At 43.9% G+C, this 27851-nt stretch overlaps 2 protein-coding genes across 5 annotated transcripts; one reads left to right on the top strand and one right to left on the bottom strand.

The window, feature by feature from the left end:
- Positions 1-480: 480 nt before the first annotated feature.
- On the top strand, positions 481-9692 carry chpt1 (choline phosphotransferase 1). The gene is made up of 8 exons (XM_020106066.2): positions 481-957; positions 2787-2934; positions 3064-3205; positions 3320-3404; positions 3889-4020; positions 4104-4262; positions 4361-4486; positions 8098-9692. The coding sequence occupies exons 1-8, from the start codon at positions 718-720 to the stop codon at positions 8212-8214; spliced, it is 1149 nt and encodes a 382-aa protein (XP_019961625.1). The 5' UTR covers positions 481-717; the 3' UTR covers positions 8215-9692.
- Positions 9693-10033: 341 nt separating this feature from the next.
- Positions 10034-27746, bottom strand: gnptab (N-acetylglucosamine-1-phosphate transferase subunits alpha and beta). Of its 4 annotated transcripts, none has more exons than XM_069520411.1 (21): positions 27622-27746; positions 26277-26362; positions 25429-25548; positions 24981-25031; positions 23848-24050; positions 23211-23275; positions 22987-23121; positions 18673-18834; positions 18360-18539; positions 18071-18241; positions 17774-17897; positions 17328-17543; positions 16079-17094; positions 15788-15987; positions 15492-15711; positions 15281-15394; positions 15103-15188; positions 14925-15023; positions 14680-14847; positions 13337-13427; positions 10034-11700 (listed from the first exon to the last, which is right to left on the bottom strand). In XM_069520411.1, the coding sequence occupies exons 3-21, from the start codon at positions 25533-25535 to the stop codon at positions 11629-11631; spliced, it is 3480 nt and encodes a 1159-aa protein (XP_069376512.1). In that variant the 5' UTR covers positions 25536-25548; positions 26277-26362; positions 27622-27746; the 3' UTR covers positions 10034-11628. The 4 variants fall into 4 exon arrangements, with proteins under 4 accessions (XP_069376512.1, XP_069376511.1, XP_069376510.1 ...); XM_069520410.1 differs by lacking the exon at positions 27622-27746 and adding an exon at positions 26777-27082 and having other exon boundaries at positions 15109-15188; XM_069520409.1 differs by lacking the exon at positions 27622-27746 and adding an exon at positions 26777-27082.
- Between the last annotated feature and the right edge of the window lie 105 nt (positions 27747-27851).

The raw sequence follows: 27851 nt of genomic DNA on the forward strand, positions 1-27851 counted from the left end.
TCTGTTTGTAACATCAAGAATTTGTCACATATTTCATAATTAGGATATGTTTGGATTATGTTAATAAATTATATATATATATATATATATAAATCTTGTTAGAAAAACCCTATATGTAAATTCAGTTTAATTAAAACATGTGGTCAATAAATCCTGTACATAAGTAGATTATGTTAATCACATCCTGTTTATAACTGATTTGTGTTAAAATCCTGTACATAAATTAATAATTTTGTAAACTTAGGTACATACATAAATTGTGTTTACACATCCTATACATGAATGTTATAAACTAGTGTACGTACATTAATTATGTAATAATAATAATAATAATAATAATAATAATAATAATAATAATAGTAATAATAACAATACTAAGAATAATAATAACAATAATGATAATATAACAATAATAATAATAATGTTATAAACTAACCTGACTGCTGTTGTCCTGCACTTTTGTTTAAACCTGGCGGTTCTCTTCCATATTTCTTCCCTTCCGGTCCGTCGCTTCCGGTGGAGACGTCGCTCGCCGGGAAACGTTGAGGGACTCGTTGTCTCTTGGTTCCGCAGCAAACATGGCCTCCCGTGCCGTGAGCGACAGATGAGCCGCTGTTTTCCGACACTGCTGATCCGTGGTCCGAGCCTCTAACGCCGGGTGTGTTGTGGAGCTCGTCGCGGCGGGTCTGAGAGGGTGACGAGGCAGAAGAAGCAGCCATGCCACATCCCCTGTGGCCGGAGCCGCTGTCCGCAGCTCAGCTCAAGCGGCTGGAGGAGCATAAATACAGCGCGTCCGGCCGATCGCTGTTCGAGCCCCCGTGTCAGATCTACTGGAACTGGCTCGTCCAGCAAACGCCCACATGGGTCGCCCCGAACACGCTGACCATCGTGGGCCTGATGGTCAACATCGTGTCCACCGTGGTGCTCGTGTATTATTGTCCCACTGCAACAGAGGAGGTGAGTTCAGCGACCTTGGCTGAAAGTTCCCACTGAGAGCGCGAAGCCTCCGTTTAGAAACTACGTGAATTCAAGTTGTATCGCCTTTCGCTCGCTTCATAGTGCTTCAAACACCGCGATGTGAGGTATTATCCAATTCGGCAGAATCTATTTGTTAATTCGGCCTACACGCGAACCCCGTTGCTACTTGTGTTTTGAAGTTATTTCAGATCTAACGTCACTATTGGGGGTCATGCTGTCCGCTAACGCCCTCAGTGGCGTTTTATGGCTCACGACTTGAGGAATTCATACACAATCAATACAGAAGGTTATTTATACCCTGCTTTATGTGCCACTATAAGCCGAGTTGCAGATTATCTCATCTCGATTCAGGAAATATCTTACATGTTAAGGTGCAGTGTTTCTATGGCCTCATACAATCCAGGAATCTTTAAATTATACAGTTTTTAACGGGGTTCGCTATGGGAAAGTTGATGTGGTGACATGTGGTTTTCCCGAGATCATGTGATGCAGAGCTGTTGATGGCAAAACATCAGTTTGCAGAAGGATGTTGATTTTGCTCAGATCACCATTAAGAGAGGAGGCTCACTGTTCATTCCTGCTGGGGTAATAGAATTAACACGGCAGTGACTTGAAACTCAAAGAAACGTCTGTTTACACCACTGTTGATGTCAAATGACTCCAGATCCACCTCTAACTAAGCATCAGCTACAGATACAGAAACTGTTTTGAACCTTAAATACAAAAATAGCCGCTGCAGGGTACAGCTGAGCCAACTCTTGACCTTTGAGCCACTTAACCTGTGTATCCGGGTTCACTGAGGAGCAGCGGCCTCAGCGTGAAATGCATAGGTGTGTGTGTGTGTGTTTATCAGATGTATACCTTTGTCCAATCCAACTAGGACAACCTTACAACTCAGTCCACAGTCCATGCAGCACGCTGTGACTGTCAAATTCCATGAGTGCAAAGGCATTTCACTTTATTATTAAGCAGCGATAAATCAGGTCCTACGTCCACTCTTCTTCGTGGACTGTAAGAAGTATATCACAGGCACGTCAGCAGTTTCCCCTGAAGTGACCTCTGTATTAACCCTGATCTGTCAGAGGAAAGTAGCGGCTGGGTCTCTGAGTGTTTAGGACAGGACGGTGTGGAATTCTTGATCTCTCTGGAAAAACAGACGTTCTTTGTCCCACACACACACGCTCACACACTCACATTGTAGTGGTAAACACGCGGTGTTGGCGCTGCTCTAGTGTCCAGATGGTCGGTAACCTCCACCCTAGTTAGAGGAGCCAACACACTCCTGTCAGCGGGAATCCCTCCCTGTCCACACTCCTACTACACACACTGATACTAAAGTTTGTGTGTGGATGATAAGACGCAGAAATGCAATGTGTTAACATTTTATGATCGACATATCAGTGGATTAAATAAAATGATGAAACACATGGATGATTTAGTTTTTCTTTTTTTCTGCCATTTAAAATTATGACTTTTTCACTCCCCCTTGCAAGTAACAGAATCTAATCCAACTAGTTTAATAGTTATTTTTTGAAAGTTTTGATCATGTTTCAGACAACTATTTCCATACGTAACTGAATACAAATAAAAAAAATGACAGTGGTAAACTGCGTGAAGAGTTTTGAATTATCAGTTTAGGATCAAAATAGCTGCAGATAACTTTTCTCTCGATTGACTCATTGTTCCAGCTCTTCTTTGCTTCCCCTCAGTGTGAGTCACTTTACAGAAGAAGAAGTTTCAGGTCTTTTTTCTGAGCAGGTTTCCCTGAATAAAATCTTGCTCTGTCTCCTCTCTCTCTTTCCCCTCAGGCTCCATGTTGGGCCTTCTTACTGAGCGCTCTGGGCCTCTTCATCTACCAGTCTCTGGACGCCATCGATGGGAAACAGGCCCGGAGGACAAACAGCAGCTCACCGCTCGGGGAGCTCTTTGACCACGGCTGCGATGCCGTCTCCACAGGTGCTTTAACAAAACTTCACTTGTGTTCTACGGGTTGTAAATAATTAAATGTTCCATCGTTTTCATGGAGAAGATCTTCATCATGTGATTGTGGACTAACAGTCACTTTCTCTCTCTGTCCCCCGGCAGTGTTTGTTGCAATCGGAACATGCATCTCGTGTGGAATCGGTAGATTCCCTGACTGGATGTTCTTCTGCGGCTTCATTGGGATGTTCATGTTCTTCTGCGCACACTGGCAGACCTACGTGTCCGGGACTCTCCGCTTCGGCCTGTGAGTCCCGTGTTCAGCAGCGTTACATGTGCCTGGTCTTCAACTGTTTAACTTAAGCTTCTCTTTTGTTTCAGCTAAAGCTAAACTCACTCTTCGCTGTTACTCTCTGCTCAGGGTGGACGTCACAGAAGTGCAGTTCGCCATCATGGTCATGTATTTGATGTCGGCTTTCGGCGGCGTGAGCCTTTGGCAATCTACGGTAACCGAGGAGAAAATATTTGTACAGTCACATTTACACGTCTGCAAATACTTTCCACACCCACACACATGGGAACACTTTCATTTCACCATGAGTGTATAGTGAGAGATTCTTTAGTTTTCACACTAATCTTATCTGCATCAATTCCTAGTTTTTAGTCGTCTTTCTACACTTTAAATAGAATTTGTGTTTTACTTTCACTCTGCTGCCTTTGGAGGCTTGACTTAACATCACATGAGAGAAGTGAGAAGGTAAATATGGGTAGCTAACGCCATGGCAACAGGTCATCTACTGGACATGATCTGGCTCAAAAAGCTGATGATGTCACCCGCATATTTTATTTTATTTATTTATGTTTTTTTTTGTTGCTTTGCCCTCCCATCATGCTCAGCATGCCTGCAGCTTTCATATGAGCACCATTTCTTATCTCTGTTAGAAGGCTTCTCTGTCTTGGCATTAATTTGACCTTCATGTGTTTCTGTAGCTGCCCATCATTGGACTGAAGCTGTACGTCTTCCCCATCGTGGGCATCATCGGAGGGGCCCTCTACTCCTGCTACAACTACTTCTATGTCATTTTGAATGGAGGCGTTGGCAAGAACGGCTCCACTGTGGCTGTAAGTCAACACATGTTTAGATCCATGCGTTGCCTGATCTTATAAAGCATGTGTCATGACTAATAAACAATCTCGCTGTGTAGGACACCAGCGTGCTGAGTCCTGGTTTGCACATCGGCCTCATCCTCACCTTGGCCTTCATCATTTTCAAGAAGTCTTCCAGCCTCCTGTTTGAGCACCACCCCTGTCTCTACCTGCTCTCCTTCGGCATGGTCATCGCCAAGATCTCCAACAAACTGGTGGTACGTTTGATTTGATCTTTAATCATCCTTTATATACTTTTATTCCTCCATGTTGTTTAGTGCTTGTGGTTTATGGTTTCCTTGTGTCTCTTCTTTAGATAGCACACATGACCAAGAGTGAGTTGCACCTCCCGGACTCGGCCTTTATAGGCCCCGGCCTCCTCTTCCTCAACCAATACTTCAACAGCTTTATAGACGAGTACAGCGTCCTCTGGATCGCCACGGTCAGTATTAGGTTTATTCTTCTTTAAAGGGGGACACAAGGTTATGAATTATTCTCTGAGAAATCAGTGAAAATGTTGAATAATGTTGCAATGTTAAAGTTATTTTAAAAAGTGTCCTGGATCCACACCAAAATGTAAAAGGCTCTTCTGACTCATACATATCCTGGCTTTTAGTTTCAAATATGGGCCGAGCATAACAAACAGGGTCCTTCATTTCCCACAATGCAATTTGCATTTGTTTTCATCGAACTTTAGAGGTTTCCTGCTTTATTTGAAAAGTAAATCTTAAATCTGAAAGCCCCTTTTGTTTATTTGTCACCTTTGCCTTTGCTGAGATACTATTGACAAACTAATCAACTTGTCATGTACAAAGTGCAGCCACTTAACTGACAGACTGTTGACCTGTGTTCACTGTGTCTCCCAGTTGTCTATGATCAAGTGTTTGAGATTCAGCTCTACTCAAATGTATAGAGGATAATGTTATTGAAACTGTAACCTGTGTATCAGGTTAAGTAAATATTTAAATGCATATTTGCTGTTGTTTAATGCTCTGTGTTTTTCAAGTGTAGTATTAAACAAACATGTCACCGCTTCATCACACACACACACACACACACACACACACACACACACACCATTGAGGAAATGCAGGGATGCATCAAGGCGGTCTCAAAGTCACAGTTATGTGTCAGTGAAGCAGAAAACCGCAAGAGTGTCTGGCTGCAGACCTCTCGCGTCAGGCCTCTTCCTGTGCAGGCTCTCGTCTCAGGCCCACCTCCAGCGTGGGGCCGTTTAGGACCGGAAGTGCGCGCAACAAACTTCAAAATAAAACCACCTCCAGCGTGAGGTCGGTTGGGACCGGAAGTGCGCCCAACAACGTGAAAAGCTATTAGTTTCTTAAATATATGTAACACTTTTGATGTTGTCAATCCTTTATTTGTGGCATTTACCGATTACACCAGCAAAATATTAGTCTTAATGGGGTAGGGTTATGCCTGTCTACCTGGAGTCCCTCTGAAGAGTATGAACACATCAATCTATGTACATTTGTTCAGAGACTTAAACGCTCATGCATAACATTTATATAAGGTAAATGCCTTTAAAAAAAAAATCTATTGTATTAAATGATTCGACTTTTGTCTTCAATGATATTAAGATCTTAAGACTATTGAGGCCAATTAGGTTGTTAACTATGCTTAAATACAAAATTGTCAACATTTAGGGAGGAGAGGAATAGATAAAACTATTGAAATGCAATAACTCACCTGTGATCTTCATTGTATAATATAAGTAAATAAATAAACATATAATAATTAATATTAATATACTATATAAATATGTATGTATAAATATAAGTAATGCATATAAATGGGCGGCACGGTGGTGCAGTGGTTAGCACTGTTGCCTCACAACAAGAGGGTTCTGGGTTCCAACTGTGTGGAGTTTGCATGTTCTCCCTGTGCATGCGTGGGTTCTCTCCGGGTACTCCGGCTTCCTCCCACAGTCCAAAGACATGCAGGTTAGGTTAATTGGTGACTCTAAATTGTCCATAGGTGTGAATGAGAGTGTGAATGGTTGTCTGTCTGTATATGTCGGCCCTGCGATACACTGGCGACCTGTCCAGGGTGAACATAAGTGGTATAGAAAATGAATGAATGAATGCAATGAATACTATATAAATATATAATATAATTAAAGCAATAAGGAAAACAGATAAAAGTACAAAAATTTCAAAAAATAACAAAATCACTTGGTTCTATTCAGTCTTTTATTAAACACCATCCTTATTAGCCGTCACTTGAGTTTCAGTGTAGGTTGTGTATCCTCTTTTATCCACAATCTCGTCACAAAAGACCCACATGTCATCCACATTTTCAAATTTGAATTTCAGAATTTGAAGTGGTCATCACTTGTTGGAAAAATGGAGTGATGCATCTACATAACACAAAATAGTGATATTATATTCAATATTTTATTTCAGTTGAAGCAAGTTAAACAGCTTCAGACTGATTGTGATGTTACATACTTGTACTTTGCAAAAAATGTCATATCACTAACACCACGGCACAAACGCGCCTCGTAATAAGTAGGCCAATACCTTGTTTATTACAGGTAACACTACACAAAAGTAAATATCGTAACACCTATCAACAGAGCTACCAATTGATTTATTAACGGTTAGATATAGCAGGAGGGGGGTCAGCAAAACCGCGGAGAAGCGGACTTGCAGATCTGAAAGCTAGCATAGATGCTGAATGCAATTTAGCCTATAAAACTCGTATTTTGTTCAACATTTAGCTATGTCTCAAATTAATTATTTAACGCATTACAAATAAACTCCCTCACTAACAAACTTAATTAGGTAGTTACGTTCAAACATAACTCATGCACCTTCATTTTTAAAAGTCTCACTTACTGTCACAACTAGCACGTGAGCGACGTCGGAGTCTCCGCCTTCTGTTTTTTTCTGGATCCGAGGAATTTTTTTTCATTTCCGGGCCTCACGCTGGAGGTAGGCCTGAGACGAGAGCCTGCACAGGAAGAGGCCTGACGCGAGAGGTCTGCAGCCAGACCCCTCTCGAAAACCGACCAAACATTTTCACAGTTATTCTCCATGATTATCTGCTTCAGTTCAGAGCTATTTATTATTTAAACGGTTTAATTGAAGCAGGCGTGGAGCCGCAGCAGAAACCTGCAGGACAGGTGAGCCCAGTTGACTGCAGGTCATGGTACAACGCACGCTTCCCTTCACACTGATGAGATGACGTTAGATAAATCTGCCTTTGCCGTCCCGTAATACTTAAAGCTACCCGTTACCGCCACCAAGGAGGTTATGTTTTTTTGTGTCTGCTAGAAAAGCAGCAGTTCTGTGTTTTTGTCTTCTTCCTTTTTTTGTCACAGCAGACTTTATGAAATGTCAAAGTAGGAGAAGTAGAAACGTTACCTTGAAGTGTTCCAGGGGACTGAAGCAGCGAAATGAAAATCTGTCAGAGCTCAGGGAAGCTCCAAGTGTTTTTCATCATGCTAACAATGACTCCCTGTGAATTAGTAGATCACTTACACCTGTGATGTCCTGCTCTGACACGTCTAGATGTCGCGTGAGAAATTACCTTCATGCCATTAATCATAATAATAATAATAGTAATCATACAATGACACAGAACCAGAGGAGGCAGTGATAATGAAAGTAATTCCTGGATCTACTTGTTTATCTAGATCTGTTCTTCATTGGGTCATAACCCATCCCCCCACAACAATTCATGGTAATCAGTTCTGTGGTTTTTGAGAAATCCTGTTCACACACAAACAAAAAGCCTTGAAAACAAAACCAACTTGGCAAAGATTATGAAAAAGAATAATATTAACAAACTTCAAGTAACTTAACACTTTACAGGAGAGCAGAGTCCAACACAGGCAGTAATGAGGAGGAGAGCAGGAACATATCTGGGTCATAAATATAATGGGAATAAATAAGCAAGTACAAAATAAAAGTAGTTTTAAAAACTGAAAAGTAGTACTGTAATATAGATATATTTAAAATTGTTAATTGTCTGTTTCGTCATTCACAGTTAATGAAGTTCCTTTTCTTTTCTTTTTTTTTTTTCCATCAGATCCTCTCTCTTCTGGATCTCATACGCTACTGCACAGGCGTGTGCATCCAGATCGCCTCCCACCTGCGCATCCAAGTCTTCAGCATCACGCCGCCGGGCCACACACACCGTGACTGACGGCTTGCCCGGCGGGAGGAGGCGGGGGGAGACATGGACCTCTCCCCGCTCCTGGAAGCAGACGAGGACCACGAAGGTGAGGAGCGACCCTCGACCCTGAGCCACTGCAGCCTTGACAAAGTGACCACTTCTGATTAAAACAAAATGCCTCTACGAGCAGACAGGAAAAAATTCAAAAATAAAACCAACTGGACTCTACAAACCAAAAAAATAATAACAGAAATGTTCGAAAAGCTCGGATGTGTGGAATTAGAGAGAAGGCGGAATCAGAGTTTACCTTGAAATAATTTTAATTTAAACATGAGTGTATGTCAAAATAAATAAGATAGATTTTTACGTTAAAAAGGTACTCTTTACAATTCAATACCAAATGTTTATTTTTCAACGGATTCTTTTACAGCGTGGGCAAATATCAAAGCATTTTTATCGGCTTTGAATTTAAAAGTATTAACTCATATTACAGTTGTCGCATATTAAACACGTGACGATCAAAAGTGATCAATAAATCACTGATATTTGCCCAAACTGAGAAGAGAAGCCATCGAAACGTCTCTTAATCTCTCTGTTTTTATTTATTAAATGAATGCGAATCAATCGGAAATGAATCGGTTTAAAATTACAGATTAAAAAAAATGACCTTAAAAACCTCAAAATAATTTCCAGTGAAGTTTGCGATGTGGCAGATTGTCAGTGGGCTGCGTGAAGGGGTAGCGGTCTGTGTTAAGGCTGAAAACGCTGATCGGTTTTCTATCGGGCTTCTCTCACAAACATCAGTTATTTCATCTCATTCTACAGACACAGAAAATAAAGATATAACAATGTTACCTGCAGCCTTTTAGTGCCATCAGCTGATGAAGCATTAACACTCGACTCGTCCTGCTTTCTCTGTTCTTCTCCCTGAAGGGCTAACACTATAATTATATGTGATTGTACAGAATTCAACTGAAGACGCCTTAAAATATTTTTGTTGTAATTACTGTTAAACTTTGTGCATATTTAAAGTTCTTTTTTTTTTTTCCACTGAAATGTCACGTAACAACGGAAGCTGTACACTCGTGACACTTCTGCACTTATACAAATGTAAATTATGTATAGGTGAGTGATTCATTCGCAGATTTGTTGGGTTATCGGTAATTTTTATAATTATTGATTATTGCGGACTCATTATTCAGGTGCATTTGGGATGAAAAGGGATATTTCTGTAGTGCCGGGAAATTATTTAAAGGTAAAAACAAATTATAAAGCGGTATTCGGTTTTCTTGATTTGCTATAATAACGTTTCTTCAGGATTGTGGACTTTAAAATGTCCTAAAAAAAAAAGTTGATTTTGCATAAGTGAGGATGGACTGTGGAACTATGCATCAGGACGTATAACCTTGATTTGAACACCATGTTGCACTGTTGAATAATAGGAAGACGCCTTTCTACTAACAGACACGAGTGGAAAAGATTGTAATAAAGAAAATATTTTTCCTGTGTTTTTGTCGTCCGTGTCATTGGTGGGAAAAGTGTCAGTGCCAGGACTGAGATGAATCAAAAAAAATGTAGATACAAGTACAAGAAAGGTGGTAAGACTGCAGAAGAATGACCCCTGTGAGTAATTTGATAAAGGTACAGTGTGTTCGCTGATTATTACTGTTGTAGCTGGTGGAGGTAAAGTTTAAAGTGGCGTAATCGCAGTGATTTTGCAAACCGAAGGGCTCAGACTGAGATTATGTGTAATGCTGATGAGTAATAGGAAATGGAAACACTCAACAACTTCAGCAAATGTAACATTAAACAATGACAGAACACGAACACATGTCACAAACAACCAGAAGACTGAACCAGACGTTTATTTCAGTCAGAGGAACCATTCAACTGATGCAATCTGAGGTAAACACATTTCCGAACACATGAATCATCGTCTCGCCCGGTGACGCAACATGCTGACAACATCCTTAGTCAAGTCCGTGTCGGTTTGACATTATTAAAGTAAAGAAGTTAGTAAAAGTGACATTCAGAGGAAAATATCTTGAAGAGGTGACGGGCATGTTTTCATTCTGCAGCATTCACATCAAACCACATCAAGTCACTTGTCTCACGATTACAATGAAAATAAGTCAGAACATGCTGAGGGCGTCTGAATTTCAGACAGCAGCGATCCTGTCGAGTCCCACGGGGACACACGTGCAGGCGGCCATGACAGTTGCAGCATCACGTAGCTCCGACAATCAGATGCATTGGTACCACAGTATGAATGATAAGTATATTATCCTCTATCCCCTTCATTCTCATTGTAAATCACTAAGTTAGGGTGTGATGTGCACGAGTCAACGTTTAGAAGAAGACGTTTAAAAAAACAAATGTTCAAACGAGCAGGAGTGAACAAAGAAGGCACTTCAAGTTTTCATGGTTTTTACGACAACGGACAAAAACGACACATAAAAGAATTATTCCTATTTGTCCTACATGTACTCAACGCTCCTTTCCTTTAAAATAAAGCCATAGAGGTAAACACCAAACACAACCAAACACAAATTAAGAATCTTATTCATCTGCAGACTATTTCTGAATTAAAGCTAGGGTTGGTAATCCTGGAAAAGGTCCAGCAAGAGCAGGCTACACCCAAAGCTTCCTCTCAGCCCTCTGGTCAAAGCTATTCCCCCAAAACACATGAACTCAGAGTCGTGACTCGCTCCCTAACGTGCAGGCTGGGATTTTCATCAGACCACTTAATATTTGATGGCTGTCTGGACGGGACGAGGATTTCAATGAATAAGATAAATAATTAGATAAAAGGTGAGAAAAAGAAACAACTTACCAACCCTAACTTTAATCAATTCATCATCTTGTCTATAAAATTGAAAACAGGGTGTCAAAGTGACATCTTCATATGTTTAGATTTATTTAAAAAAAACTGTCCGTACCATCAAGTTACTCGATTTGTGATGATTTAACAGGAGAACGCAGAAAATCAAAGTTTTAACGAGCACCGTTATTTTTGGCATGTTTGATTAATATATATATTTGAAATAGTTGCAGTGGTGGTGCACACACGCGGCCCGATCAAGTTTTTGACATACCAACACATCGATCAGTGACAGAGGACGGGACATGAGGAGTGGTGCAGTAGAGAGGGGAGCTTGTTCTGGTTTATTTGTTTGTGTATGAAAGTCTCTGACGCCCCCAGTGGACGAGCACAGGCTTCTTCTGCCGGTCATCGACCAGCCCTGTCCATCATCTTCTGGGAAAAAAAAAAGGTCTCATCTCACGTGTGAGTCTCTGATGTCCGTCCATGCTGATGAAACACAAGCATCGAGGACGTCGGGTTCCTGTTTCCACTCCTCGTCTGGATCCACCCGACTGAGCGGGGAGGAGAGAGGGGCGGAGGTGGAAGTGCAGAAAGGAGGAGGAGAGGGAGGTCTCCCTCTATCACACCCGCTCGGGGTTGATGTCCTGGTTCACTCTGCGTCTGGGGAACAGCTTTCGCTTCAGCAGAATGAGCTGCAGGCAGAGAGGAAGCGGCTTAATTAGAAGTTGCATGCAGGGAAGAGGAGACAAGCCTTGTGTTGTCTGTCAGCATGAGAGTGACTCATATATGAGAAAGGTGAAGCTGTTTAACTAAAATACGGGAAATACTCGTCTCAAAATCATTTTCTGGCAGAGGGGCGGATCAGAAAATTGATACCAGGAAGCTTTCAAGATATTCCGATGCCATTTTTCCTTTCTCTCTTTTCTGAAACCTGGACTTTGCCGATGTAAAATACCTCACATGTTCATGTCAGGGTTTTAGTTGAGGAACTTTCCAGAGTGAAATATTAACAAACTGCTGATATTTCATCTCCGACTCACACTACACTACCAGAAATCACTTCTTCTTTGCCGTTCTAAAAACAGTACCTGCTCGTGGCAGCATAATGCAGCAAAGAAGAAGCAATAAAATTGAAGGTAATACCTGGGTTGAAGGAATATACCCTTAAGACGTGGGATCAGATCAGTACATAGATTCCTGTACTCGCCAATGCCCGACCCGGTTTTAAAAGTCACTACTGTGCCATTCCTCCGATGGAAACAAAAAACAAATCAGCCAACCAGGGTTCAACTCAATATACCTTATATTCTGAACAGTGCATACCTCCGCCAAGGCCCCAGCTGCCCCCACATTAGTCATAGATATCAGTTCCCTGAACAGGCCCTTTTATGTTTCAGAGGGTTTTCACCAAGTTTCATGGAAATCAGTTCTGTAGTTTTTGTAAAATCCTGCTGACGAACAAACAACAAAAGGGGGAAAAACAGAACCTCTTTGGTGGAGATAAAACATTTTACCATCCATTATCTGCCAGATAATTCAACAACTATGTTTCTTTAACTATCGACCCCTGGTTACCATGCGGGACCTCCCCTCTGTAAATAAAGACATCACACACATCGCCTCAGGACGACGGTCGCCTCCTGGATCTGGTTTAAACTTCACAAAGCTTAAAATCCTGTTTGGGACAGAGAGACCAGCCGACTGGTCTCGTTCAGAAACATCACAAGTCTTTGTGAGGTGACAGACACGGCGGACAAGTCTGTCCCATTCCTCACTGGGAGAACTGGTCCCACCAGCTCCTGCGTGGGGGGGAAATTCTCCTCAGGTCACTGCAACTATTAACCTTTCTTTATGTTTGCCTCGAGGAGAAACTGGAAACCTTTGGATTAAGAAAGTGCCTCACGAGAGCTCAATGTCGAGCAGAATTCGTTTTTCAATACTTGGTGGGAGAGTTTGACATCGAAGAACACGATCCAGATTTGCTAGAATTCTTCGGACGCTTGTACAGCCAGAGATGCCACTTACCTGGCAGGAAAGCAGGTTAAAGTAAATACAAGAACTGTGTGATCCAAGTCAACAAAGAGTGACAAGTCTCGCCTTTCACAGAGGACAACTGGGGGTCTTTCATTTCTGTAATGTCAGGTCCTGGCTCAGCTCTTCATAGTCGTGCGACACATGAGACGGACCCACCTCTCAGTGCAATTCCACTAACGGAGGTTTAAAATCATAGCTCCAGAGTGAATCATGGAAAGTGAGGTGTGTGTGTGTGTGTGTGTGTGTGTGTCTTCTTCTGAATGTGTAAATAAAGGTGTGTGTGGACGCACTGACCTGTTCAGCGAAGAAGGACATGACAGTGAAGATGACGAGCGTCACGAGGACACAGTGCGTCCAGAACTTCAGCTTGTCTCGATAAACCCGCCTGAGGAAAAATAAATCAGTCAGTTTTGAATAAAAGAAGCGGACGTCATGCGTCGGCTCCGCATCCAACGTCAACAGATACAGATGTAGAATATATGATCCCTGATCGAGACGTCTCGCGGGAGGAGAGGCTCATTGTGATATTATATAACGCGACGGCAGTATGCATTATCCGGAGGTCAGCAGGGCAACAGGGTGACAAGGTGACATCACCCAACGCCATCCGCCTGTCACTTGACAAACCCAGACACAGAGGGAGGGGGGGGGGACGAGAGGCTCAGCTGTGCGATGATCTTACAAGTATCTTGAAGCTTGCGGCTGATCTTAAGCAGTGTGGTCTAATTTTACAGTCTGTTAGCGAGGTCGGCACGAACACAGGAGCAGGAGCCATGAAAAAAAAAACCTCTAAAGCCCCTGAGGGATTCCCACTGCGCCGACCTGGCAACGCTCCACCCTCGCGTGGTGACAGCCACAAATTCTTAACTCAGAGCGACAGGAGAAAAAAAAACAAGACCTTGACAAATTACCAGCACACAAGCGACAAGGACCCCACTTCAGTTCTGGTATGTGCGGTTTTCAAACATCAGTTCTCGTCATCTGTGAGTTAATTAGTTGGCAGAAAATTAATGGGCGACATGATCCGATCGTTAAGTCACTTATCAACAGGCACTTGTGTCGTTTTCTCTAGTGGGAGGATTTAGAGCTTTTCTATCATTAACTCCGCCAAGGACGTTACATTTCCACAGCTCAAAAACCACCTAACTGATCTCAGTGACTTTTTCCATTACACTTCGGAGCAGATCCAGATCAAGGAATGTTTTTTACATAAAATACTTCTTGATAAAATTCCTCCTTTTCTCATTTCATCCCTCCTTTTCTCCCTCAGACCCCCATACTCCTATAGTTTAACTTAATGACACTTTTCTGTTGATTAAACAGTCTCCTCCTCGTGTGTTGCCGTCCCTGGAATGAGCCAAGTGACTTTCATTTGACTGGGGAAGAAGCAACTCTCTTTGAGGGCCAGGCGAGTTGTAAACTGAAGTAATGCGAAGATGTCATCATCGTCTCTCCATCACAAAACTCTGACGGATGCCAGCGAGTGGCATCAATGCAGTTCTCTGTCTCACAGCAGAACTCGTCTTTCACCGTTTCCCGTGGACCTGTCACTCTAAATCTGTTGCACTCGTGCTACTGCCAGAGATTTGAAGTAATTGTGTGGGCAACGGTGCAAAGAAACAAACAGTGTAACGCACCACTCCTGGAGCTCGTCCATGTGCAGGAACCTGTTGCGATATTCCCTGGGCAGCTCAAACTGGGACGCCAGCGGGAACATGGATTCGTAAAAGTCTCTGAGCACAGCTTTCACTGTGGCAGCGTCTTTATGGCTGTGGTCGATGTTGTCGTTGAGGCAGATGAACTTCCTGTTGAAATATAGACGTTAAGAGTTTAACAACAAGTATGTGGAAGGTGTTAAGAGGGAAAATTGATTTGTGCAGACCTCGGATTCTTCCTGATGTCGTCTAACTGGCCGACCACATGCGACACGTTGGTCCGCACCATCTTGAACGCTATCTCCTCCTCTCCCATGATCTCGAACCTGTCCAACAGAAGACTCGTGAGCAACAGGAGAACCAAACATCTGAATTTTACTATGTGAGCAGTGCTTGAAGACACACTTGTACTTATTCTGGTCTCTGAAGGCTTTAAGGATGCGTTCTGTGATGGGCTTACAGTGGAGGACGAGGCCTTTTGTAACAGGAGGCTGAAAAACAGAAAATCAGAGCCAGATAATTCAGCTACAAGTCCACTTTTTCCGTTTTCGTTTCAAGGCTACAAGTTTTAAATGTGTCTCACCATGCTGGGGTCATAGTAGGTCTCCTGAGTGGGGTTCACCAGGTGGAGCAGGGTCAGGTTTGTTGGGAGAGTCTTGGAGCAGTTGATCAACATCTGCTCCAGGCCTGTCAGATCCTACAAGATGCCACAAAAAAATTACGTTGTCTTTGTAAAATATGTTGATATGTTAGCGAGAGATGTTTTTTTTTTTTTTTTTACAGCCGGGACCGACCTGGAGGCTGAGGGGCAGCTCGTGGATCCTTGTGGCGAGAGTTCGAATCTCTCGGTCGGACAGAACGCCCGAGTGATCTGTGTCGATCTCTTCAAACACCTCTGAGACGTTGAGCTGCTGCTGAGCGCTCATCAGGAAGTAGAAGTATGAAAAGGCGAACTGCATGTCTTCCGAGTGACGCACGCGGTGGGCCGAGGTCTTGTCAAACTCCTCTGGGAACCTGAAGGAAAGAGTAAAGCTCAATTTAAGATGCTGCCTCTTCAGGAAAACTTCAAAATCTCGAATAAAAGCCTCACGTGTCCTGCATCTCCTGCATGATGAGTCGATCGATCATGTGAGGCATATGCGCGGGGACTTTGCGGGATGTGAAGCCAAACTGGCTGTTGAGCAGCTTGTTGACGTAGCGAAGGGATTCGGCAAAAGTGTCCCGCAGCCTCCGGGCAGTGGCGCCGCCGTCGGTCTCGTACATCAGCTCTTTCTGCAGACGTTCTTCTTCCTACAGAGGCGACACAAAGGACACGATATCTAAAGGACTTCAAATGCACGGCTCTAGATGAACAGTGAAAGTCGTGGGCTCTTTTTTTTACCTCAAGTAGTTCCTGAAAGTACTTCCTCCTCTCCCACGGCAGAAAGCCTCGATCCCGGGAGGTGAAGTGTTGGAGTCTCCTCCCGACTGGAGCTCCTCCGACTGGAGTGTTGGTCGGGTCGTTCTGACTCTCAGCACTTCTGATTTTGGAAATTTTGTTCAGCAGCTTCAAAGTCAAAGGTCTTTCGATGGCGGCTTTCACTGGAGCTTTAGGTGCTTCCAGCTGTTTGTGCGTATCATCGATATGGACTGGGATGAGAGGAGTGACCCGTGGTTCTTTCACAGCCGTGCCTTCATTTGCGTTGTGATTTTGCTGAACTATACTTTCAGCTTTTTGTTTCGGCTCTCCCTCCAGGTCTTTATAAGGCTTCAACTGGACCTTGACCTCACCATCATTAGCGAGCTGCTGCTGTTGAGCCAGTGTCTTGTAAGGTTTGAGAAGTTCAGCCTTTGTGAAGTTATAACCCTTCACAGTTATGTCACCGGCGAGTAGCTTCTCCTCGAGCTTCTTCAGCTCAGTGCGAACGACCGCTGGTAAAAGTGACACATTCAGTGAAGGGACCTCTATGACAATCTGAGGCTGCCTCTTCTGGATCTTTGGACCTCGTTTGTTCTCTGGAACATCTGAGAAAGTGAAAACGGGCTCAGGAGTCAGTGTCGGCTTTGGCTCTTCGCTGACGTCTTTGCTTGTGGTCTTGGAAACGTTGGCACGAGGAACCTCGCGGGTGTCGATGGCTACGCAGAAGCTCATCGCGAACTCCGTTTCATCTTCTCTTTGGAGGGTGAGGTTGTACTGGATCTGCGTGGCGTTGTGTCCGGGATAAAGAAGCAAGTGCACGGTCTTCCATTTGTTGGCGACAGAGGTGTGACGAACCACCGGGTTGTCGCTGACGTGGGCCTCGGAGATTCTGCGAGCGAGATTTCTGAAGCTGAAGTATGGCCTGACCTCTCCCACGGGGAGGGTGTAGAGGGTCTGGTTCTTCTGGAGGGTCACACTGTGCAGCTTGTCAAAATGCTCTGCAGACATAAAAACACAATTATGGATTAGAATATTAGCAAGAAATTCAATCACAAAAGGTAGAGAGGTACTAAGTGTATTTGTTGGTACAAGTTACTACTACTAATAATAATAATACAGGGTTTTCTCATTAAAACAATAACAAAAGACCTAGTCTGATTGAATAAACGTGTGGATTCTCTTTACATACTATCTCTCGAAATCAAAACCATCTGATTTGCATTAAATTTACCTTGGCCACAGTCACCCACGTCGAAGCCGCACGCCAGGACATTGCAGGCTTGGTCGCAGAACTTGTCAGCGAGCCAGGAGTTGGCACAGCCTTGATTACAATAGGACGTCCCCCCGAGTCCTCCGATTCCACCTGCGAACTGCCACACATGTCCACCAGCTCCACCGGTCCCGCCAGCACCGCCCCCCACGGCGAACCGACTGTTCCCAGCTGCACCTGTAAGAAAGAGGGCAGCATATCATGTTTACACTATAGGACCAGGGAGCTACTGTTATAAACAAGTTGTCTTCTAAAACGTCAAAAACCCTTTTTAATGCCACTTGAAATTTAATTTCAAACTTGCAATGTAAATATTCACAATACAGACGAATACTCTTTAAGCACCTGCAGCCGCCCTGATGACAAAAACAAGCGTTTGAATACAGACATGGAAGCGTTGGTCTTACCCGTGCAGTCTCCTCCATCCCAGTCACACGCAGAGTTATTGCACGCTTTGTCACAGTAGCCATCTTTGATCCAGGAGCCTGGGCAGCCCTCAGCACAGTTAGGAACCGGCCAAGTGAGATACACCTGCAGAGAAGAGAGAGAGGAGCAGACTCAAGGTCAGTTTGTATTTAACTATCAAAGTGCAGCAACACATTTCAGACTGAAAACACGGTCGGCAACATTTCCAGACTTCTCGGTTTTAAGCTGTTGAAAACTCGTGTGGACATGGCCGCAGCTTCACGATGCTGTGTTCACACCTTCTGTCCTTTCGAGTGGCTGTAGAAGTCGTCGGGCCACACGTCCTTGCCAAACATCACGTCGTCATTGAGGTAGATAAACTTCTGGGAGAGGCCGGGGATGCGGTGGATGTGTGTCTCTATAGCCGGAGAGCTAAAGGTGGGAAGGTGGCTGTGGTTCTGGAAGATGTCCTGCAAGTCAAAGAAAAAAATATTATACATACAGTCAAATTTTATCATTTCAAACCGTGCCAGGCAGATTTTTATGTCAGTAAAAACATGCTGACAACCTCACACCGGAGCTTTTTACCTGATGTGAGACGACGGTGACTCTGGGGTTATCGAGGTTGAGCCACGAGGGAATCTGCCCGTTAGTGACGATGAAGATGTGCCTCACCCACGGAGCGTGTTGCTCCACCGAGCGCAGCGAGTAGCGGAGCTCCTCGTTGTCCTCGAATCTGCTGGCGGAGACGTCTTCATCCTGTTTGGACTGAAGATGAAAGCAGAGAAGAAAGAACTGAACCACCAGCATATCTTAGCTGTTTTAAATGAACTTACATGGTTTTCATTACTTATACGTGCATCTTCTTTTACATATGAGAGACAGGAAGGAGCAGTCGTACCTGTGAGATGGCGGTGAGGTCCCAGAACAGGTAGCCGGGGCTGATGGTTAACTCTTTCCCGTCCAGGGTCAGGTTCTTCTTCGCCTGCTGTGCCAGGTCAGAGAAGTCCTGCTGGGTTTTCAGGTGGAGCAGGGCGATGCTTGCCTCAGAGTACAACTCAAACTGAGGGAGAGACACAGAGAAATCAATTAAAGAGATCGGTTAACTCCGATGCAGCAGAAATCATAATGTCCTATTTATCTTTAGTGTGGATCCAAACACTCTAAATCCTACATTTCCCACGAGGCAACATAATACAAACTGTGTATTTGTAGTAAATGTAATGCTGTTGGCTGTTTGCATGTGCTCCTAATTTAGGAACCTCTCAAACATCTCCAGGACCTATGATGAACTTCCGTGAACTTCTCCTCTGCCGCCCCCGTGAGGTCGACATTTTTGGATTTGGGTGAGATATCAGGACAACTGCTGGGTGGCCTGTTGTGAATGTGGCACAGATAACTCAGGTCAGATGAGGATAAATTCTCATAACTTTGGTGATCCCCCGACTTCCTATATGGCGCCATCGTCAGGCGGATTTAATTTACCAGATACTTTGGCTCGTGACCAAATACCTTCAAAACTAGAGACATTCCCGGAGATAATTAGCAAACGTTGGTGCGCTCAAAGGCCAAAACTAGAACAGCCCAAAGAAGAGTGTAGAGTCTCCTCGTGAAACCTCATTTAAATTCATTAGATATGAAGTTTTATTTGGTTCTGCACAGAGTTGCAAACCTGATTCTGTGAAATCTGCAGTTTCACAACTTTAAAAAACTAAAATCATCACATGCACTGTGGGCAAATCCCAAATAGGATATTTCTCAAGAGTTGAAGTCACATGACGAGCAGCGTGATGTGATCTCATGACAGAGACGTTGTGTCTGTCATCGAGACACTAAGATTCCTGAAAGACGGAGACGAGACTTCTGATGTGATTTGTGTTGGAACAGCTCAGTGTGACCTTTGACCCCTCAAGGTACAGAGGTCAAATCAAAGCTGTGTGTGTGTGTGGGTGTGTGTGTGTGCGTGCTGGTACTTGTTGTATGTAAGTGACTTCCTCTGTGGCCTTGTCTCTTTCGAACCATCTGTCCCACATCCCTCGTCTCTCCAACTCTAATCTTCCCACAAAAAGGCCGACCTTGTCTCCCTCCATCATCCTGAACCCAAACACGACACGCTGTCTCGTGTTCTGTCTCTGCGACTCGTCCGCTCTCCTCCCGCTCCCGTTTTAAGTTGAGGAGACTCGCAGAGGCTTTAAAACTCAGCGGGGGACCAGCCGTGAGAATGCCTGGCCCCCGGATCACGTTGCCATCTTTATTGTAGCTCTCTTTATAGTCTTGATAAGTCTCTAACACATGCACACACAGCAGAGGCGTGTGGAGGCCTCACATAAACACATAAGCCTGTTTACTTATATCACAATGCAGATAACACATTTAAATGATCAAATCCTGAGAAGAGCATTTGATTTATTGACTTGGGAGGAGAATCAGCAGCAAAGGTTCAGAAACCTGATATAACAACTGGGGGAGGGTTCAGAATTTCACTGTGAGGACACTTTCTTGGAGACGGACAGAGACACAACAATAGTTTGGTGAGACGAGCCTAGGTCCAGATACATTTGTCCGACAGAGAAGCTCCACGTGAAAACCTGACAGGTGAATGGAGCAGCGTGTTGCTGCATCTGAATCCAACTGCTTGAAACCATCACTCACCGCTGGGTTAATTTGTTTACACAGAGGTCAACGGTTTGTTTTCCTCGACTTATCACATCCTATTGTCACTGTAGCGTCATAGAAGCCACAGTTTATATTTACATATTTATATTTATACACAGGAGACACGTTAATATTGTGGTGACTGGTGAGGAACAACTGTAACAGTTTCTCTATCGTCTGGCTTGTAACCAGCAGCTCCGCTAAGGACGTGAGCTTTCGTTTGTTTGTTGGACCTTCATGCAGTTGTTATCTCTGTGGCGTCATAATTAAACCTTCAGTCATGTACTTATACAATTTAGTGCAAACAAAAATCCAGATTTTTCCAGTGAATTTTAATGTGATTTCATAAGAGAACTGTTGGGCCTTTGCAGGGGGGGGGCACCAGGGTTAGACGAACTGCTAAAAGAGCGTCAGCAATAGAGCTAGAGAGAGAGAGAGTGGAGTTCGGAGGGACTGAATGAATGAATACATCAAATAATATTTAATAAATGTTCCTAGATTCATTGTTTTGGTTATTTGTTCATCAGCAGGATTTAGCAAAAACTACTGAACAGATTTTTTACTGAACTTTGTCCTTCTATTTGTAGTTATTACCCCCAAAACTTTTACATCTTGAATTTCACGGTGGAGACGAGCCACCGTGTGACCCGACACACACTCATAAAACTACACACTAATACAAACACATCAACAAGCTTTAGACAAACGCCGAGGTCACGACTCGACAGGCGACAGCACGGGCAGATGATCGGGGCCGTGGGGCAGCTTTCATCACCGGGACACGGTCTAACACCGGCTATAAATACCGACCGTCTCTCACTGCTGAACCTCTCCCTCCACACTATGCACATCATCCCTCTTTCACAGAACTGGCCCGGCGACGCCAGGAAATACCTTGAAATCCAAACTGTGCATTGTGTGGTGGCGCGTGTAGCTCGAATCCCTCCACACGCACACACACTTTCCATCATCCCTCCTGAACCCTGCGTGACTCCACATGTCCCTGAATCATATCTACTCCCACCACACACACACCAACACTCACACACACACACACACACACACACACACACACACACACACACTCAGTTTAAGCCCTGATACACCCACCCCAGCTTGTTCCACTTATAAAACATCTCAACTGGTCTCCAATCAGGTAAATCCAGGTATAAATAATACGTGTGTGTGTGTGTGTGTGTGTGTGTGTGAGAGAGTGCAGGGAAGGTCAGTAAAATCCTGCCGACCTTTCAGCGCACTGGCTGGCGCCATGCCACCCCAAACAGTTGTTCCACTGTTAACCCCCGCACCGCCAGCTAAGGTTACAGGCAGAATACCACCGGTTATTATCACATGACCCAGCAGGCTGCACTGCGGCAGAACCTGGAGACAAATGGAATGGCATGATGGGACAACTGGGTTCGATGATGATATGTAGGTTAAACGTTGTTAACCTACATATCATCACACAATGTTACAGCACCTCTGACTCCTCCGAGGGTCCCCTCTTGTTCACATGGGACTGTTACAGGATCAATACCTACAGTATATTTAATGCTGATCTGAAATTAACATTAAGATCAATTCATATATAACAATATATTGTCTATAAATCTTACTGTTTAACACCCTTGTTTTGCAATCAGCACATAAAAAGACTGTTACAAAAGACGTTATCTAACTAATCTCTGATTAATCCTCATCAGCCGTGTGATAATGTACATTATCAGAGGACGGGGCAAACACCTGACTCGTTCCCACACGTCTGACGGTGGGACGGGGTCGGCACTGTTTTGTTTTCCTTGATCATTTCACACTGATCCAGGCTCATTAGAGACATTCCTCGCTCTGAAAATATACAGCCGACTTCTGAGGGGAGAAAATTATTAGATACACAAGCGTCCAGCCCCCCCGAGATAAACACAGGCTCTTTATCCACATCACAACAGAAGTGATCGAAATAGAAAAAGATCATATTTAGCAAGACTGATGTTTGTGACGAGTCTGTTGTTAGGTCACGATGCTGCGATGAAGCTAAAGATCAAACGCAAAGTAGAGTTGATGTGTGTTTAGTGATAGTGACACAAACATCCTCGGACACCGCAACAGCGACGTCTGGTGACACAGTCAGTGAAGTTCACATGAACTTTACAGAAACTCACATGACTGTTGAACTGCACAGTGACTGTGTGTGCAACTCTGCCACCTGCTGTTCACACTGGATTTATTATGGATTTATAAATTATTTCCAAGGTGAGTTTTTGAGGAACAAAATTCTTACTATGAAACCATTAAGAACCATTTAAGAAAAGTCTAAAAATGTGGCGTTGTCTCTTAACTACTGCATTTTTCAGTCTGTTCTGCTGATTACCGACAAATCTCCTTAAGCCTCGTTCACACAACACGATTTTTAACCCAGTTTTTGCAGTATGGACTCACAACTGCAAGATTCTGATCACACGAGAATAGGTTGTGTCGTCTGAACTTTGCACCAGCATCACAAAACCACCGGGCCTTATTTCCACTGTCCCACTGTCTGATGGGATAATTCTGAAGATTTTACCTGTTTGATCTTGTTGGTTATGACCGAGGGGAGTTTGACTCGCAGCTGCTCCGTCTCCTTATAGGACGCCGGGAAGCCGCTCAGATAAGCCAGAGTCTGCATGCGGATCAGACCTGGAGCTTCTTTATCTGTCGTCTGCAAAACGCACAACAAAGAAAAAAACACTTCAATATTTCATCTGGGATCGGGGGGGGGGTTATGTTATGTAACAGTGATGAACTCACCAGGTAACATCTGGACACAGTGAATTTCTGCTCTTCTCTGGACACATCTGTAAAGGCTTTATCAGCTGTAAAACAACAAACAGCAGCAGCAGGAAGTTAATAAACACAGTCAGATGTGATAACAGATTTCTCGTCACCACTCAGACTGGTGAGTTTCAATGTGTGTAAACTGCAGGACAGAGTAAACACTTTCCAGACACATCATCGTTACCGTCGACGGAGAAACATCAGAGGCTCAGTCACCAATAACATTCACACTCGTCAATAATGAGTTGATAATGTGACATTACTATATATATGTGAACTATATTACATATTTCTATATTAAGCCCCTCTAGAGTGTGTGATGATTAAGTCTTTAGATGGAACACAAACCCATGTGTCTTCAAAAAAAACAAAATCACAATGTTCCACATCGGCTATTTTCTGATGGTGAATTCTCCTCCATCAACGGGAATCAGAAGGCTTCTGAAATCTTGTCTCTCGCCCACAGATTCTACATATTCACATGCAGAGTCTGTTCGTAGAGATAGGTAATGTGTGTCACTTTAGTTTTTTTATTCCTCTCCCTCCATCATTTCAAAGAACGCTCTGATCTCATTCAAGCATTTCTGAATTCTCTTGTGTGTGTTTTTACCGTCGGCCTGCGAGTGAAAGATAACCACAGAGACGATGGAGGGCAGGTGGAAGGGTTTAGTCATGAGCTGCAGCTCTTTGGCGGCGGAGAAGGAGGCGGAGAGCGACGGCAGCTCTTTGAGGGAGACGTTGGCCGGCAGAGCGGGCTCCAGGGCCAGCATGGGCGCCAGGATGCAGTGGGACAGGAGACATTCTGGCTTGACACTGAAAACAAACAGAAATAAATAACATGCACCTTGTACTCCAACTAAGTTTGTGGTTTTAGACTGAAAAACCGTTGTGCATGAAAAAGGTCAAGTTCACACATTCTGCAAACGGTTTCCTTTGTGGAAACGTTGCATGGAGCCCCTCTTTGCATCTTCAGTTGAAACAATAAGACGAGGGGGAGGCAGCTCATCAGCTCAACGCAGGAAACATCTTCACTCATGTTAAATGTTAATGATTCTGTTTGAGCTTAAACATTCTCACGCAAAGTTTTTTTTAATTCTAGCCCATACATAAACATGCAAAACAAAAACATGCAACACCTTCCATTAATTGTAGAAACTCTTATATCTTCACGAGGTAAATTTTTTAATTTGCAGCACGCAAAAGGTTAAACTACAAAAACAATCTGTTACTCTTAACTAACTGACGTCCAAACAGTTTACCCTGTTGAATTTATTTACGGTAAAACCTGAGTCGACTTCCTGTTTCAAGATTAAAGTCAGGGTTCACACATGTGGTTTCATCATTGCTTTAACTGTCACTTCAAACCACTTGTGTGAGAGACTTCTGAGAAGTTTTGCCGACCTCATTAACCAGCAGGAGGGGAGAGGTTGAAAAACAGATATTCAGTGCAGTGAAGTGGAGTCAAGAAAAGAACGCACGACTAACTGCAACCTCAGAAATAAGAATACAACAAATCTAAAACTAAGAGCTCTCAGAAAAGGAGGTTTATGGTTAAATTTGTGGCAGAGCTGTTGTGCTCGACTGAATCTGATTCTACAGATGTAAAAAATAAAGCGGTCAGCGAGTGTGTGTGTATAACACACACAGTATTACAAAGAGTTGAAATGAATAATGATTGTAACTGTGTTTGTACTTTTAGCAAACACTTAACACATTGTGTGAGAACAGAAAACTTAACCTCACCTGTCTTTTGGCACTTCAGTTGTCTCACTTGCATTTTTGCCCAGACGTTCCCTACAAGCAACAAATTCAATTCATATGGTTTTCATGACATTGTGTTAACAGACACTGTGAAGCAGAGCGTCGGTCGAGGCAGATAAAAAAAAAAAAAAAAGAGCAACTGCAACATTTCAAAACATGTTTTTCACAAGAGAAGGAACTTCTCCTCAGACGTGTTCTACCTTCGACCTCTGAGTGAAGATGATAATACATGCTTGTATGTTAATTCCCACTGTATTCAGGTGGAAAACTCAAAGTCACATGAGTGTGTCTGCAGCCTATTGTTTCATGTACTGCAGTTTAAAAACATAAAGGTTTATATTTAACTGTAATCACAGGTTGCACCCTGCAGTGTTTCTGCATAACCGTCACTTCAGCATTGCAACAGCTCAGACTGTGGAGCCGCAGCTACCTCAGAGCTCTTTGTTCCTCCTCCAGTTGCTCTTTGACCGTCTTCAGCTCCTTCAGCAGAGCCGTGTCTGTGCCGTTCACCCATGTGTACACCACGTCGATAGGCATGGGCAGACAGAGCCTGAAACACAGAGACACTCGTGTCACTCAGACTCAAACTGCAGAGCTGTGACCCCGTTTCCCTCCTCCACAGTAAACACTGTCCTCGGGCCAGTCAGCATTAGTTGGTGTTCACGCGTGGTTGCGCCTCGTCCTGTTCAAGAGAGCGGTGCGAATGGTCTAGAGAGGCATGAAGACGGGTTTGTGCAGAATTTAGCCTCATGATTTGCAGACTTTTGCAAAAGAATAATTATCAGAGCCTGACCAATCAGCCGCTATGAGCCGATGTAAAGAACATTTTTTATTGATGTTTTATATAGTTGGTTGTATTTGAATTTAACTTATTGATAATCACAAAAAAGTTTATGTTTAAAAGGAAAAAGACAACATCAAGCATTAATCACATTTCTTTGCCAAACACATATTTGGAATTATTGACAATTTGGCCAGAATATCAGTTTTACTCCCATCATCATCATCATCACCTGCAACGAGGAGGTTATGGATCTTATAATAAAATCATATATTCAGGGTATTATTATTCACTGATATCTATGAATGTTGGGGAGCTGTGTGCTCGACTGACTCTCGTCATGAGTTTCTCTCTCCCGAACAAAACCCAAGAAGGTGTGAAACCTCTCGTTACGACTGCAGCAACAAACACAACAGTCTGTTCTGAACTTTCTCGTTTGAGTGAGTCAGGGAGTGGCACAGTTGTGGAATTCGTTGGGAAACGCAAAGTGTCCTCACCTGCTCTGGAAGGATTTTCCACCCACATTGTCTCTGTAGGAGTCAAACAGAACATGATACTGGTCTCGACTCCACTCAACCACCACCTGTATGAAGAGAGGAGACATGACACAATCGACACAGCACAATCTGAACAGCTTTTCCTCACATACTCACACGTGTCCCTAAATACAAACGATGAACCAACAAGGTGGATGACTCTTCAAAATGAACTGTTCTTGTGGGGGGTTTATTATGAGGCCGAATTTGCAGGAGTACTTTAAAGATTAATGAACCGTCTCGATTAAAGGTGAAAGGTTTGGTAAGTGGGCTCGAGAGGTTGTTTACTTTTTAAAAAAAAGAGGATTTTGAACCGGAGTCTGGTGGGAACAGCAGGAGGAGGAGGCTCGGCCGGAGCTGCACCGAGGACATTCCGCGGGTTAGCGGGCGTTAGCGACAGGCGGCCCGGGGGGACACGACAGGCGGCCCGGGGGGGGAGAAGAAGTCAAGAGGGAGCTCACCTCTCCGAACTGGAAGGCGGAAACGATCATGAGGACGATGCCTCCGAAGCAGAGGTAGAGTCCGTAGCGGTGCGACAGACACGTGTACGTCTGCCTCTGGACGAGCTTCAGCACCGAGTTGACGACTACCATGATGCCCCGCGGCGACGCATAGCGCTGCATTCATTCAGAGAAACGCGACCATCGCGGTAAAAAAGTAAACATCACGCAGCAGAGCCGGATCTGTCAGCTGACCCGCTGCCGCCTCGGTCACATGACCGCCGACCACCGGGGCCTGGCACCGCCCCCCTCGCTGCTTCGCTGCAGCACGTTGTCGCCCTCTGCCGGTGGGGAGGAAGACTACCTCCCCTCCCCCAATTTGAGGCGAGGGGGGGGGGGGGGAGGGGGGGCATCGAACCGACGACCTGCTCCGTCAGAAAGACCCGGATGAGCACGGTAAGCGCACGGAGGCCCAGAGAGCTCGACGCACAGCAAATTAAAAGAACAAATAAAGAGAAACAACTTCGTCACAACACAAGTAAAAACTATGAGGAAACACATGCATCAGCTTTATTTTGGCTCCATTGTTGGACAAGTGGAGACACGTCGTCCATTTTTATTTACAGTCTATGGTTCAAGGCTCAAAACAGTCCCCCAGCTCCCCGTCAGTATTGGCCACAAGGGGCCAGAAGAGGAGACGTCCGTCACAATACTAACATGATATCACATATATTATCACCCTGTGAAGTTCTTCACACATTGAGCAGATCCAAAGAAGCAATATCATGTATTTAAAGTCACTTCAACACAACATATAGTTGTACTTCCAATTTTAAATACATATTCTAAACTCAATGTTCACTTACTTTGGTTGTCGTCAGAGTTTTCAAATCTATTTCAAGAGGAACTTGTGCAGGTGTCCCCACATGATTGAGATAGGGTTTCTGGCATGTGGATGACTTCCTTAATCTCTCTCGTGCCGTCAGCTGACTCTTTTGTTGTTACTATTTTTTTAATGTTTGCGTCACATAAAATAAATGTGTTCCCTGACACCAAGAATGAAACTCTGGGTTATGCAGTTATTATGATAAATGCA

This window comes from Paralichthys olivaceus, chromosome 23, assembly GCF_024713975.1.
Source record: "Paralichthys olivaceus isolate ysfri-2021 chromosome 23, ASM2471397v2, whole genome shotgun sequence".
NCBI lineage: Eukaryota > Metazoa > Chordata > Actinopteri > Pleuronectiformes > Paralichthyidae > Paralichthys > Paralichthys olivaceus.

What these genes read in the sequence shown, in the direction of transcription:
- chpt1 (XM_020106066.2), top strand. Translation starts at nt 718, where the DNA reads ATGCCACATCCCCTGTGGCCGGAGCCGCTGTCCGCAGCTCAGCTCAAG. An exon ending in TGAGCCTTTGGCAATCTACG is followed by an intron (nt 3,405 to 3,888) that starts GTAACCGAGGAG and finishes GTGTTTCTGTAG; the next exon opens with CTGCCCATCATTGGACTGAA. An exon ending in AGATCTCCAACAAACTGGTG is followed by an intron (nt 4,263 to 4,360) that starts GTACGTTTGATT and finishes TCTCTTCTTTAG; the next exon opens with ATAGCACACATGACCAAGAG.
- gnptab (XM_069520409.1), bottom strand. Translation starts at nt 26,938, where the DNA reads ATGCAGCGCTATGCGTCGCCGCGGGGCATCATGGTAGTCGTCAACTCG. An exon ending in TAACCAACAAGATCAAACAG is followed by an intron (nt 18,835 to 22,986) that starts GTAAAATCTTCA and finishes TCTCTCCCTCAG; the next exon opens with TTTGAGTTGTACTCTGAGGC. An exon ending in TGTCCTTCTTCGCTGAACAG is followed by an intron (nt 11,701 to 13,336) that starts GTCAGTGCGTCC and finishes CTCTGCCTGCAG; the next exon opens with CTCATTCTGCTGAAGCGAAA.